This window comes from Chiloscyllium plagiosum, chromosome 5 (genome assembly GCF_004010195.1).
Source record: "Chiloscyllium plagiosum isolate BGI_BamShark_2017 chromosome 5, ASM401019v2, whole genome shotgun sequence".
NCBI lineage: Eukaryota > Metazoa > Chordata > Chondrichthyes > Orectolobiformes > Hemiscylliidae > Chiloscyllium > Chiloscyllium plagiosum.
In genome coordinates, this window is record NC_057714.1 from 50271134 (window position 1) to 50284682 (window position 13549).

Below are 13549 nucleotides of genomic sequence, written 5' to 3' on the forward strand. Positions count from 1 at the left end.
AAATTCCTCTCCATCTAAACCTTTAACACTATGGCAGTCCCAGTCGTTAAAGTTAAAATCCCCTCCATAACTACCCTATTATTCTTACAGATAGCTGAGATCTCCTTACAAGTTTGTTTCTCAATTTCCCTCTGACTATTAGGGGGTCTATAATACAATCCCAATAAGGTGATCATCCCTTTCTTATTTCTCAGTTCCACCCAAATAACTTCCCTGGATGTATTTCCAGGAATATCCTCCCTCAGCACAGCTGTAATGCTGTCCCTTATCAAAAATGCATCTCCCCTTCCTCTCTTGTCTCCCTTTCTATCCTTCCTGTAGCATTTGTATCCTGGAACAATAAGCTGCCAGTCCTGCCCATCCCTGAGCCATGTTTCTGTAATTGCTATGATATGGTCTTGCATAATTGTAGCAAGACTTTCTTATTCTTGAACTAAAGTGCCTTAACATTTACTTCTTCATTTGCCTGTTGCATCTGTACATTAACACTGAATGGAGGACCTTAAGACAGTCAAGTCAGCAGTATGTGGAGGATTTAGAGACCCGAACAGAACTGAAGAAATTAATGGTGATTTCAATATTTATCTTATTTTTTCGTGGTAATGTGTTTTGGGTTCTAAGATTAATGCCAGAACAGAAAGTGGTTGTCATAAAGTTCATTAGTTTATTGAATAATTAATTACATGAATATTAATATATTTCCATTAATTATGGTTTTGAGAAACTGGAAAACTGTACTGAAGAGAGATTTATCAAGTGATTTCAGGGAAATAAGTTAAAAAGGTCAAAGCAATGGTGGTTTACCCAATATCTAACCGAGTTTGAGGAAAGTGTGTTCTGCAAAGCTTTTAAGAAAAAAGTAAGAGATAGATCTATGGCCTAACTATTGGACAGAAGGTCTTAAGGGGAAAAAAAAAGTTTGAATCTGTGCTGAAGGTTGCCGAGCAACAGTCACTGAACGAAGGTTTTTCTTTCACTATACACTTGGACGTGGCAGCTGTGGTGAAGCATGGAATGAGATAATGTGATTCTCTCTGTTATTCAGAGAAGAACCCAGAAAGCAAAACCAGCTAAAAAGCTCTATGTCTGAACTCGCTTGAGAAACCTGATAAAGTTTCAATCATCAGGAGTTTGTTCCATCTGAATCTGAAATCTGGTCTGAAGATCTTCAGTCATTCTGCAACTATCAACAATTATGTCTTGTCTACAGGAAATCAAAGACACCATGGAGGCAACCAACTCTATCTTCTGAAATTGAACCACTGATCCACAGGAGTGTTGTTTCTTTTTTGCTTATTTCTCAAATCGCTGACATTTCTGCGGAGTTGTGGTGTCTGGACTGTGTACAAGTGCGTATGTTGGTTTAAAGGGATATACTTTAAGTCTGCATTGTAGCTTAGACAGTAACATGGTTGGCACTTAGTCATACAGCTGTACTCATTCATGCTGACCAGATAATCTAATCTAGTCCCATTTGCCACAACCTGGCTCATATCCCTTTAAACCCTTCCTATTCATATACCCAACCAGATACCTTTTAAATGTTGTAATGGTACCAGCTTCAACCGCTTCCTCTGGCAACTCATTCCAGACACGCATCACTCTTTGCGCGAAAAGTTGGCCCTTCGATCCCTTTTAAATATTTCTCCTCTCACCCTAAACCTCTGCCCTCTAGTTCTGGACTCTCCTACTTCAGGGAAAAGACCTTGGCTATTCACCCTATCCATGCCCCTCATGATTTTATAAACTTCTATAAGGTCACCTCTCAGCCTTCAACTCTCCAGGAAAAACAGCCCCAGCCTATTTAGCCTCTTCCTATAGCACAAACCTTCCAGCCCTGGCAACATCCTTGAATATTAATATATTTCCATTAATTATGGTTTTGAGAAACTGGAAAACTAGACTGAAGAGGGATTTATCAAGTGATTTCAGGGAAACAAGTTTTTTCTGAACTCTTTCAAGTTTCACAACATCTTTTCTAAGCCAGGGAGACCAGAACTGCACACAGCATTCAAAAACAGGTCAAACCAATGTCCTATACTGCCACAACATGACCTCCTAACTCCTGTATTCAATGCACTGAACAATAAAGGCCTTCTTCACTATCCTATCTGCCTGCATCTCCACTTTCAAGGAACTATGAACCTGCACTCCAAGGTCTCTTTGTTCAACACCACTTTCCAGGACCTTAGCATTAAGTGTATAAGTCCTGCCCTGATTTGCCTTTCCAAAATGCAGCACCTCTCATTTATCTCAATTGAATTCTATCTTCCAACCCTTGGCCTATTGGTGGATCTGATCGAGGTCTCATTGTAAGGAGGCAACCTTCTTTGATGTCCACTACACCTGCAGTTTTGGTGTCATCTGCAAAACTTACTAACCATACCTATATTCACATCCAAATTATTTATATAAATGATGAAAAGCAGTGAATGCAGCATCCATCATTGTGGTACACTGCTGGTCACAGGTCTCCAGTCTGAAAAATAACCCTTCACCACCATCTTCTGCCTTCTACCTGTAGCCAGTTCTGTATCCAATTGGCTAATTTTCCCTGTATTCCACGAAATCTAGTCAACCATGGGGAACTTTGTCGAATGCCTTATAAAGTCCATATAGATCACATCCACTGCTCTGCCCTCAACAAACCTCTTTATTACTTCTTCAAAAAAAAACTCAATCAAGTTAGTGAGACACGATTTCCCATGCACAAAGCCATGTGAACCATCCCTAACCACCCATGTGAACCAGTCCTTGCCTTTCCAAACACATGTAAATCGTATCCCTCAAAATCCCATTTAACGACTTACTCACCACTGAAGTAGGGCTCCCTGGTCTATAGTTTCCTGACTTTTCTTCACCACCTTTCTTAAATAATGGCACCACGTTAGCCAACCTCCAGTCTTCCAGCACCTCACCTGTGACTATTGATGATACAAATATCTCAAAAAGGGGCCCAACAATCACTTCGCTAGCTTCCCACAGACATCTAGGTACATTTGACCAGATCCTAGGGATTTAACCATTTTCACGCGTTTTAAGCCATCCAACACTACCTCCTCTATAATATGGACATTTAGAGATGTCGCTACTTATTTCTCCATGTTCTCCATCTTCCATACCCTCTCCACAGTAAACACTGATGGAAAATACTCGTTTAGTCTCTCCCCCATTGCCTGCGGTTCCACACATAGTGGCCTTGCTGATCTTAAGGGGCCCTATTCTCTCCCTTGTTACTCTTTGGTTCTTAATGTTTTTATAAAATCCCTTTGAATTCTCTTTAACCCTATTTGCCAAAGCTATCTCATGTCATCTTTTTACCTTTCTGATTTCCCTTGAGTATACAGTACTCCTACTGCCTTTATATTCTTCAAGGGATTCACTCGATCTCTGCTGTCTATACTTGCCATATGTTTCTTTCTTATTCTTAACCAAAACCTCAATTTCTCTAGTCATCCAGCATTCTCTACACCCATCAGCTTTGCTCTTCACTCTAATGGGTGCATACTGTCTCTTGTTATCTCATTTTTGAAGATTTCCCATTTTTCAGCTGTCCCTTTACCTGCGAACATCCGCTTGCAATATACATTTGAAAGTTCTTGTCTAATACCGTCAAAATTGGCCATCCTCCAATTTAAAATTTCAACATTTAACCCGGTCTATCCTTTTCCATCAGTATTTTAAAAGTAATACAATTATGGTCACTGGCCCCAATGTGCTCCCCCACTGCCACCTCAGTCACCTGCCATGCCATATTTCCCCAAGAGTAGGTAAAATTTTGCCTCCTCTCTAGTAGGTACATCCACATACTGAATCAGAACTGTTCTTAATAAACAAATTATTTTTGAGTTTATTGAAGGAAGTCTGGGGAAGCCTTTTTTTTCCTCCCCCAAATACAGTCAGTTCTGACATAATGCGATAGTTCTGTTTTTGTACGATCTCGCACTATATGAAAATCGCGCAAGATCCACGCCATTTAAACTAATGGGGCCGGAATCACTTAATGCCAATACAAGAAAGGGAAGTCTGCCTTCTAGAAATAATGGCCCGAATTCTTCAATCGTGTTAAGGCCAATTCACATTGAAGAAACATGCTTTATAGTGGAACCAACTGTGCTAATAATAAAAATAAATTAACCATTCTGGAGATTAAATAAAGCATTGACACTTTCAGTATGACTCATGAAGTAGCAGGTCTTGCTTGATTACCAGTGCACTCCTCAGTTAGAGTTGGAACATGATTAATTAAGACACAATAAAAGATGCAGACCAAGTGATATCATGCGATTGTAGAATATAGGCTATCTCCTGGCTGCCGGTGTGATCCGGGATAAACATGTCTGCAGCAAGTGCGGCTGAACTACAGACATTTCAACACATTAGGAAGGAGAAACATTACATGAACACATTATCTATATCAGTAAAAAAGGAGGTTCCACTGTGTCAATGAGAGGAGCTAGGCACCAAATCAAGAAGCAGAATCTCAAAGTTAATAACCTCTGGATTATTAGCTAACTCACATGCAAATTGCCAAAGGGCAAATAAAATTTGAGAAATAAGTGTGTAGCTCAAAGACCAGTGCAGCAGAAGTGAATAATGCTGGAATCAATTTTGTTTTTACTGAGTCATATAACCAAGGACGTATAAACTAAACAAATTGGAGCCACAAAGGATTACATTTGGGAATATGTGGTAAATCAAAGAATAGAGATCAGGCAAGAGCGAAAAATATTAATCTGGGAAATGACAAACAGACTGAGACAAGTGTAGGACAAGTAGGGAGATTAATGTTTCATGATTAGTTTTGTTTACTTATATGGCCCAATCAAGCTGGTGTGCCTTTGTTTGAGTCTGTTTTTTGCATCTTACTTATGTGCAAGATGAAAAGCATCAACTTATCTCCTCATAGAAATGCTTAAAATCGTTATATTGTTATATTATCCAGCTCAACTATTATCATGTGACTATCTCTTGTCTCACTTGATAAAGAAATGTACTAGGGAATTTTGAACAGTAACACACTAATGATTTCATTACAGGACAGAGGTTCTGGGATCCTTGTTTAGTTCATTTCTATTTCACCGAGCCACATTATAAAAAATTTGTAACCTTAAAATTTGCACAAGCAAATTCACATCCTCTCAACCTAGAGTCAGAGAGATGTACAGCATGGAACCAGACATTTAGATCCAACTTGTCCATGCTAACCAGGTATCCTAAATTAATCTATTCCCATTTGCTAGCACTTGGCTCATCTCCCTTCCTATTCATATACCCATCCAGATGCCTTTTAAATACTGTAATTGTACCAGCCTCCACCACGTTCTCTGGCAGCTCATTCCACACACACCACCACCCTCTGCATGAAAATGTTGCCTCTTAGGTCACTTTTACATTTTTCCCCTCTCATCCTAAACCTATGCCCTCTAGTTCTGGACTCCCCACCCCAGGAAAAAGACCTTGTCTATTTACCCTATCCATGCTCCTCATGATTTTATAAACTTCTATAAGGTCACCACTCAGCCTCTGATGCTCCAGGGAAAACAATCCCAGCCTATTCAACCTCTCCCTGTAGCTCAAATCCTCCAACTCTGGCAACATCCTTGTAAATCTTTTCTGAACCATTTGAAGTTTCACAACATCCTTCCTATAGGAGGCAGACCAGAATTGCGCCAAAAGTGGCCTAACCAAAGTCGTGTGCAGCCGCAACATGACCTCCCAACTCCTCTACTCGATGCTCTGACAATAAAGGAAAGCATACTTGTTAAAGCTTTATCAAAAACCTGGTGATATCAACAAAGCAGGGCTATGAGTCTACTGTGGGGAAAAAAAAAGGAGCAGGAAGAAAATAGCAATTATATTCTACATTAACTCTAGTTTATTTTAGTGTTTTATAAAAAGAGTAATCATACTTTCCTAAATGTACTTTTGTACGAAAGTTATATAATAACGTGCATAAGATCTCACGACACCTTTTATACACCATTATGCACTGTTACTTTATAAACATTCTGAATAACTTTGAAGCAGTGTCTACTTTGTAATTTGTCTGCATTAGGACTTGTGATCTCCATTGTGTGCGCAAATAGGTTTAATATTACAAACAACCTTTCCACTATGTCCTTTGTTTTAAAAGAAAGATAACTCATTTCCCAGCTCCATAAATAGACAGAGAACCATAACCTAACAAGTAGCTTCCAGCAACAAGCAGTCCCTGATAGAGGTTTGACTTAATGAGGATTTTGCCAATCTAGTAATAGGGGTCATAGTTCAAAAAATAAGTGGGTGCTCATTGTAGACAGAGATGAGGAAACATTTTTTTCTCCGAGAAGACTGACTGCCTTTGGAACTCCCTTCCTAATAAGGTAGTGGATGTGGGATCTTTGAGTATTTTTAATGCAGCCGTAGATAGATTCTTGGTTACCAAGGGGATGAAAAATTATCAGTGATATGCAGAATGTAGAGTTGAGGTTAAAATCAGATTAGCCGTGATCTTACTAAGTGGAAGAGCAGGTTCGAAGGCTGAGTGGTCTAATCTTGTGATTAAGCAAAATAGAGACGATGAGTTCAAAGTATCGACCATCTCTCAATCCTAAACAAATTGGCAAGAAAAATATCATAGATATCCTTATATATTATCAAGGAGTCAAAAGAACAGAAACTAACAATGAGAAGGTTGATCCTTGGAGTAACTGGCTTCACCATAGTTCAACTGGATCATAGGGCTGTGCTCTCATTAGTGAGAGATGACTGGTGGTAGTTTAACCTTAGAACATAGAAAAGTACAGCACAGAACAGGCCCTTTGGCCCACGATGTTGTGCTGAGGTTTAATCCGAATGTAAAACATAGTAACTTAACCTACGCACCCCTCAAACTCACTGCTATCCATGTGCATGTCCAGCAGTTACTTAAATGTCCCCAATGATTCTGCTTCCACCACCACAGCTGGCAACGCATTCCATGCATTCACAAATCTCTGCGTAAAGAACTTACCTCTGACATCTCCTTTATATCTTCCTCCTAATACCTTCAAACTATAACTTCTTGTACCAGTCAACTCTACCCTGGGGGAAAAGTCTCTGGCTATTTACTCTATCTATTCCTCTCATCATTTTGTACACCTTGATCAGGTCTCCTCTCTTCCTCCTTCTCTCCAGAGAGGAAAGTCCGAGCTTATTCAACCTTTCTTCATAAGGCAAGCTCTGCAGTCCAGGCAGCATCCTGGTAAACCTTATTTGCATCTTCTCCACAGCCTCTGTATCTTTCCTATAGTAGGGCAACCAGAACTGGACACAGTATTCCAAATGTGATCTCACCAGGGACTTGTACAGCTGCAGCAAAACCTTGTGGCTTTTAAACTCGATGTTAATGAAAGTCAAAACACCATATGCTTTCTTAACAACCCTATCCACTTGGGTGGCAACTTTGAGGGATCTATGCACTTGCACACCCAGATCCCTCTGTTCTTCCACACTGCCAAGAATCCTGTCTTTAATCCTATATTCAGCATTCGAGTTAGACTTTCCAAAATGTATCACTTCGCATTCATCCAGGTTGAACTCCATCTGCCATTTCTCAGTCCAGCTGTGCATCCTGTCTATGTCACGCTGCAGCCTGCAGTAGCCCTCGATACTATCAACGACACCTCCAACTTTTGTGTCATCTGCAAATTTATTAACCCACCCCTCACCCTCCTCATCCAAGTCAGTTATAAAAACTACAAAGAGCAGAGGCTCAAGAACAGAACCCTACGGGACCCCACTCAACACTCCTCCATGCAGAATACTTTCCATCTACAACCACTCTCTGCCTTCTGTCAGCCAGCCAATTCTGAATCCAGATCTCCCTGTATCCCATACTTCCTGACTTTATGAATGAGCCTACTGTGGGGAACCCTATCAAATGCCTTGCTGAAGTCCATATACACCACATCCACTGCTCGACCGTCATCGACCTGTCTTGACACCTCCTCAAAGAACTCAATAAGATTTGTGAGCATGACCTGCCCCTCACAAGGCCATGCTGACTGCCTTTAATCACACAATGCTTTGCCAAATAGTCATAAATACTATCCCCCAGAATTCTTTTCAAAACTTTGCTGACCACAGACGTAAGACTGACTGTAATTGCCAGGGATTTCCCTATTAACCTTCTTGAAAAGAGGAACTTTCGCCTCCTTCCAATCCTCCGGTATGACTCCCGTGGAGAGTGAGGAGGCAAATATCCTCGCCAGCGGCTTAGCAACCTCCTTTCTTGCTTCCCGGTGCAGCCTAGAATAAATCTGGTCTGGCCCTGGGGAATTATCAATCTTAATATTTTCCAAAACTTCCATCACATCATCTTCATCAAATTTGATCTGGTCAAGACTGTATCCCAGCTCCTCCAAGTTTTCAATAACAACAAGTTCCCTTTCCTTGGTGAAAACCGAAGCAAAAAACTCATTTAGGGCTTCCCCTATCTGTTCAGACTCCACGCACAAGTTCCCTCCATTATCCCTGAACAGCCCTACCTTCTCCCTAATCATTCACTTATTCCTCATGTACGAGTAAAATACCTTTGGGTTCTCCTTAATCCTCCTTGCAAAGGCTTTTACGTGCCCCCTCCTGGCTCTCCTCAGTCCATTTCTGAGCTCCTTTCTAGCAAGCCTGTAATCCTCTAACACTGTGCTAGATCCTTGCTTCCTCCACCTTACGTAAGCTGCCTTCTTCCTTTTGACGAGAAGTTCCTCTGTTCTCGTCATCCAAGGTTCCTTAATCTTACTCCTTCTTACCTGTCTCAGAGGAACAAATTTGTGCATCATGCGCAACAACTACTCCTTAAATAGTCTCCACATGTCTGCTGTGCCTTTTCTGTGGAATAATTGCTTCCGGTCTGTACTTCCCAACTCCTCTCTGATAGCTTCATAATTTCCTTTTCCCCAATTAAATATCTTCCCTCGGTAACTGCTCCTTTCACTCTCCAAGGCTATGCTAAATGTAAGGCAGTTGTGATCACTTTCAAAGTGCTCTCCCACCGCGAGATCTGACACCTGTCCTGGCTCGTTGCCAAGCACCAAATCCAAAATGGCATCTCCCCTCGTCGGTCTGTCTACATACTGTGTAAGAAAACCTTCCTGGACACACCTGACAAAAATGGCTCCATCCAAACCATCTGCACTTTGGAGGTTCCAGTCGATATTGGGAAAGTTGAAATCATCCATAACAACAACCCTGCTACTTTTGCACTTTTCCAGAATCTGCCCGACTATGAGATCTTCAATCTCTCTACTGCTATTGGGTGGTCTGTAGAAAACCCTAATATGGTGGCTATTCCCTTGCTGTTCCTAACTTCCATCCATTCTGACTCAGTAGACAAACCTTCCTCAACAACCTTCATTTCTGTAGCTGTGATGCACTCTCTGATTCGCAATGCTACACCCCCACCTCTTTTTCCGCCCTCCCTGTTCTTTTAAAGCATTCTAAACCCTGGAACATCAAGCAACCATTCCTGCCCGTGAAACCCACATCTCCGTTATGGCCACAACATCGTAGCCCCAAGTACCGATCCATGCTCTAAGTTCGTCACTCTTATTTCGGACACTCCTTGCGTTAAAGCAGACACACTTTAACCGATCCCTTTGTTTCATTGCGTGAGGAATCTTCCCAATAGATTTACTACATTCTGTCACTGTCCCGTCTGCAACTGACCCCCTCTCAGACATGTGGCTCTGATTCCTACACCCCTGCCAAACTAGTTTAAACCCTTCTGAATCACACGAGCAAATCTCCCACCCAAGACATTTGTGCCCCTCCAGTTCAGGTGCAAACCGTCCTTCTTGTACAGGTCTCACCTTCCCCAGAAGGTATCCCAATGGTCTAGGTATCTGAAGCCCTCCCTCCTGCACCAGCCACGCAGCCATGTGTTAAGCTGCATTCACTGACTGTTCCTCATCTCACTGTCTCGTGGCACCAGTAGCCTACTCATCCTGCTCTTCAGCTTCCAACCTAACTCTCTGTAGTCACTTTTCAGATCCTCAATCCCTTTCCTGGCTATATCATTGGTGCCAATATGTACCACGATTTCTGGCTGCTCATCCTCCCCCTTCAGAATCTTGTAAACCCGATTGGCGACATCCCGGACCCTGGCATTAGGGAGGCAACATACTTTCCAGGAGTCCCGCTCCTGACCACAAAATCTCCTGTCAATCTGTTTAACTATTGAGTCCCCTACCACTAGCGCTTTTCTATTTTCTCCCCTTATCTTCTGAGCCACAGTGCCAAGCTCAGTGCCAGAGACATGACAACTATGGCTGTCCCCAGCAGCAGTATCCAAAACAGTATACTTATTGCTGAGGGGAACAGCCACAGAGGATCCTGCTCTGACCGTCGGCTCCCTTTCCTCCCTCTGACAGTAACCCGGCTGTCCTTATCATGTGTCTGGGGAGTGACCACCTCTCTGTACATCCTTTCAATTTCCCCCTCAGCCTCCCAGATGACCTGTAGTTCATCCAGCTCCAGCTCCCTAACTCTGTTTTTGAGGAGCTGGAGTTGGGTGCACTTCCTGCAGATGTAGTCGACAGAGACATGTGAAGTGTCTCTCACCTACCACATTCTGCAGGAGGAACATGCAACTGCCCTAACATCCATATCCCACTACTCTGAAAGCCCGCACAGAACTAAACAAAGGAAGAAAAGAAGGAAAAGAAAGAGAAACCTGAAAACTTACCTAGTTTACAGACTCTTAGTAAGGTTAGAGGTGGTAGGTGGGAGGGAGGCCCTACGGTGTAGGGTCTCGGGTTTAGATCTGACCCACTTAAAACCTTCCCAGAAGTCCTTTGCTCCTCCCTCACACCTCTCGGCAAATGGAGGCCCTGACACCTGAAGTAAGTGTTTTAAACGCTTTTACTTACCTTCCCAGCAGTCTTTTGCTCCTCTCTCACACCAGTCCTCAAGTGAGGGAATAAATTGAGGATGTTGGTAACCTCATGTGGTGTGAGAATTGAACTCACGCTGTTCTGATTTGCAGAACCCAACGCAAGACTACTTGCATGCCAAGCAGCATACGGAGCATGCAGTAAGAAACTGCACAACCAACAGCACAGTCCAAAGCTCTGTTGTTGGGCCACATCCAGTGACAAATGGTGGAGGGAAATTAAAGAACTCACTGGAGAAGGTGGCTTCACAAATATCGGAGTTCCGAAGAAGGGTCACTGAACTTAAAATATTAACTCTGCTTTCTTTCCACATGTGCTGCCAGATCTAGAAGTTCTACAATTTCTGAACTTGTTTCAGATTTCTAGCATCTGCAGCTGTTTGTTTTATCCACAAACATCTCCATCTTCAACAAAGGGTAGCCTAGCACATCAGCACAAGTCAAGACTGAAGCATTTGCAAGAATCTCAGCCAGAAGTGATGAACAGATGATCCATTTCAACATCCTCCAGTGTGTTCAGCTGCACAGATAATTGTCTTCAACCAATTCTATTCACTTCACACAATATCAACAAATAAATGAAAGCACAGAATTCAACTTTGACAACACTATATATTGAAGTTTTGTGCTCCAGAACTAGCTGCACACGTATCCAAGCCATTCCAGTACACTCACAACATGGAGATCTGCTCAGCAACATGCAAACTTGCCAGGCATATCCTGTGCACAAAAACCAGGATCAACCCAAACCAGTCAATGAGTCTCAGTCTATTCCCCATCATCTGCAAAGTGATGGAAAGTTAGTCGATAGTGTTGTGAAATGGTGTTTACTCAACCAGAACTTGCATACTAATGCCCAAAATGGGTTCCACCAGGCCCACTCAGCATCTGATCTCATTACAATCTTGGTTCAAACCTGGACAAAACAGGTGAACTCAAGAGGACAAGTGAAACTAACTGCCCATGACATTTGGTGGCATTTGACCAGTGTGATGTCAAGGAACCCTAGAAAAACAGGAGTTGATGGGAATCAGAAGGATTGGAGTCAGACCAAACACAAATAAAGATGGTTTTGCTTGTTGCAGGTCAATCATCTTAGCTATCAGTACAGGAGTTCCTCAGGATGGTGTGTAGGCCCAGATATTTTAACTGCTTTAATGACTTTCTTTCCTGGTAGGGTCAAATGTAAAGATGATTATTGACTATCGCATTTCACCATTTCTAACCCCTCAGATTCTGAAGCAGTCCATGCCCAAATGCAACAAGACTTGACAACATTCGGTATGAGCTGATAAATGGCAAGTAACATTTATGCCACACAAACACCAAGCAATGATTTTCAACAAAAGAGAATCAATCTATAACACTCAATGACATGAATTCCCCTCTATCAACTTCTTGGGCATTGCCATTGACCAGAAACTGAACTGGACTGGTCACATAAATACAGCAGCTACAAGGGAAGGTCAGAGGCTGATATTCTAGCAGGAAGTAACTGATCTCCTGATTCTTCAAAATCTAGAAGCACATGTTAGGTTGTGATGGATTATTCATCACTTGCTTGTGTCGTCATGACTCCAACAACACAAGAAATTTCACACTATCTGAGACAAAGGACTGCAATTCACTGGCATGCCTCCCAGTATCTTAAACATTCATTCCTTTCACTGCCCAGGGACATTGGCAGTGCATCACATCTAGAAGGTGTGCTGCAGAACTCAGCAAGCCTCTTGCCAGCACCTTCCAAACTTGCAGACTCTACAACTTAGGACAAGGGGAGCAGTGACAGGAAACACCACTCTCTGTACATTTCCCTTCAAGCCACACAGCATCCTGACTTGCAATTGTAATATCTTCCTTCACTGTTACAGAATCAAAATCCTGAAACCCTTTCTCTGCAGCCTGTGTGTGCTGACATTAGATGGACTGCAGTGGTTCAAGAAGCTGGCTCAGCACCACTGTCATAAGTGTAGTTAAGAATGCAAAACAAATGCTGTCTATGCCTACAACATACTGACTAGACTGCTAGCATGTAGATCAGACTCATGCTGATAGCACAGGATTCAATTCCTGATTGAGACGAAATAATCTTGGGGCCTGTGTCCTCACTCGAATGTAGATTTGTTACTCCCTAACAAACCTCCTGAATAAATCATTAGATTTACGGTTGAGCAAAATCACTATGATCCCATTAATAAATGTCTTCAGTAACTTTGTCAGATGAATGTCAGCATTCTAGATTAATTAAATTATTCAATCTCAAGATTCCAAATGCAACAATGTCCAAATACTTACCCGTCCCCTTTCTGTAAGGGTAGTTAACATGACAATTAAAGATGAACTTTGCTCCCAAACTGTTTGCCAAAAGTGTTGACAGGTATGTGGAAGTGGACCTTGGGATGCAATGTACTTATTTTGGATAGTGGTACCACAGATTTCCATCTGTAAAAGGAGCAAAATTCAAACATTTCAGTGATGCAGGTTATGTTAGTACAAATAACAACACATTAACCCCAGTGGCGGCTTCGGGGAGAAACCCCCAGTGTAGACACCTCCATCTTGGGAAGAAGCCCCCAGTATAGACTCCCCCACCTCGGGATGAAGCCCCCAGTGTAGACTCCCCCACCTCGGGGTGAA

General features: G+C 42.2%; 1 protein-coding gene across 7 annotated transcripts in view; it reads right to left on the reverse strand.

The window, feature by feature from the left end:
* Positions 1 to 13549, reverse strand: part of LOC122549888 (tyrosine-protein phosphatase non-receptor type 3-like) — a 218108-nt gene that overhangs the window by 50716 nt on the left and 153843 nt on the right. For all 7 annotated transcript variants that reach the window (XM_043690065.1, XM_043690067.1, XM_043690062.1 and 4 more), the window contains one exon: positions 13208 to 13354. In XM_043690065.1, the coding sequence (XP_043546000.1) occupies positions 13208 to 13354 (147 nt within the window). The remainder of the gene's footprint in view (positions 1 to 13207; positions 13355 to 13549) is intronic.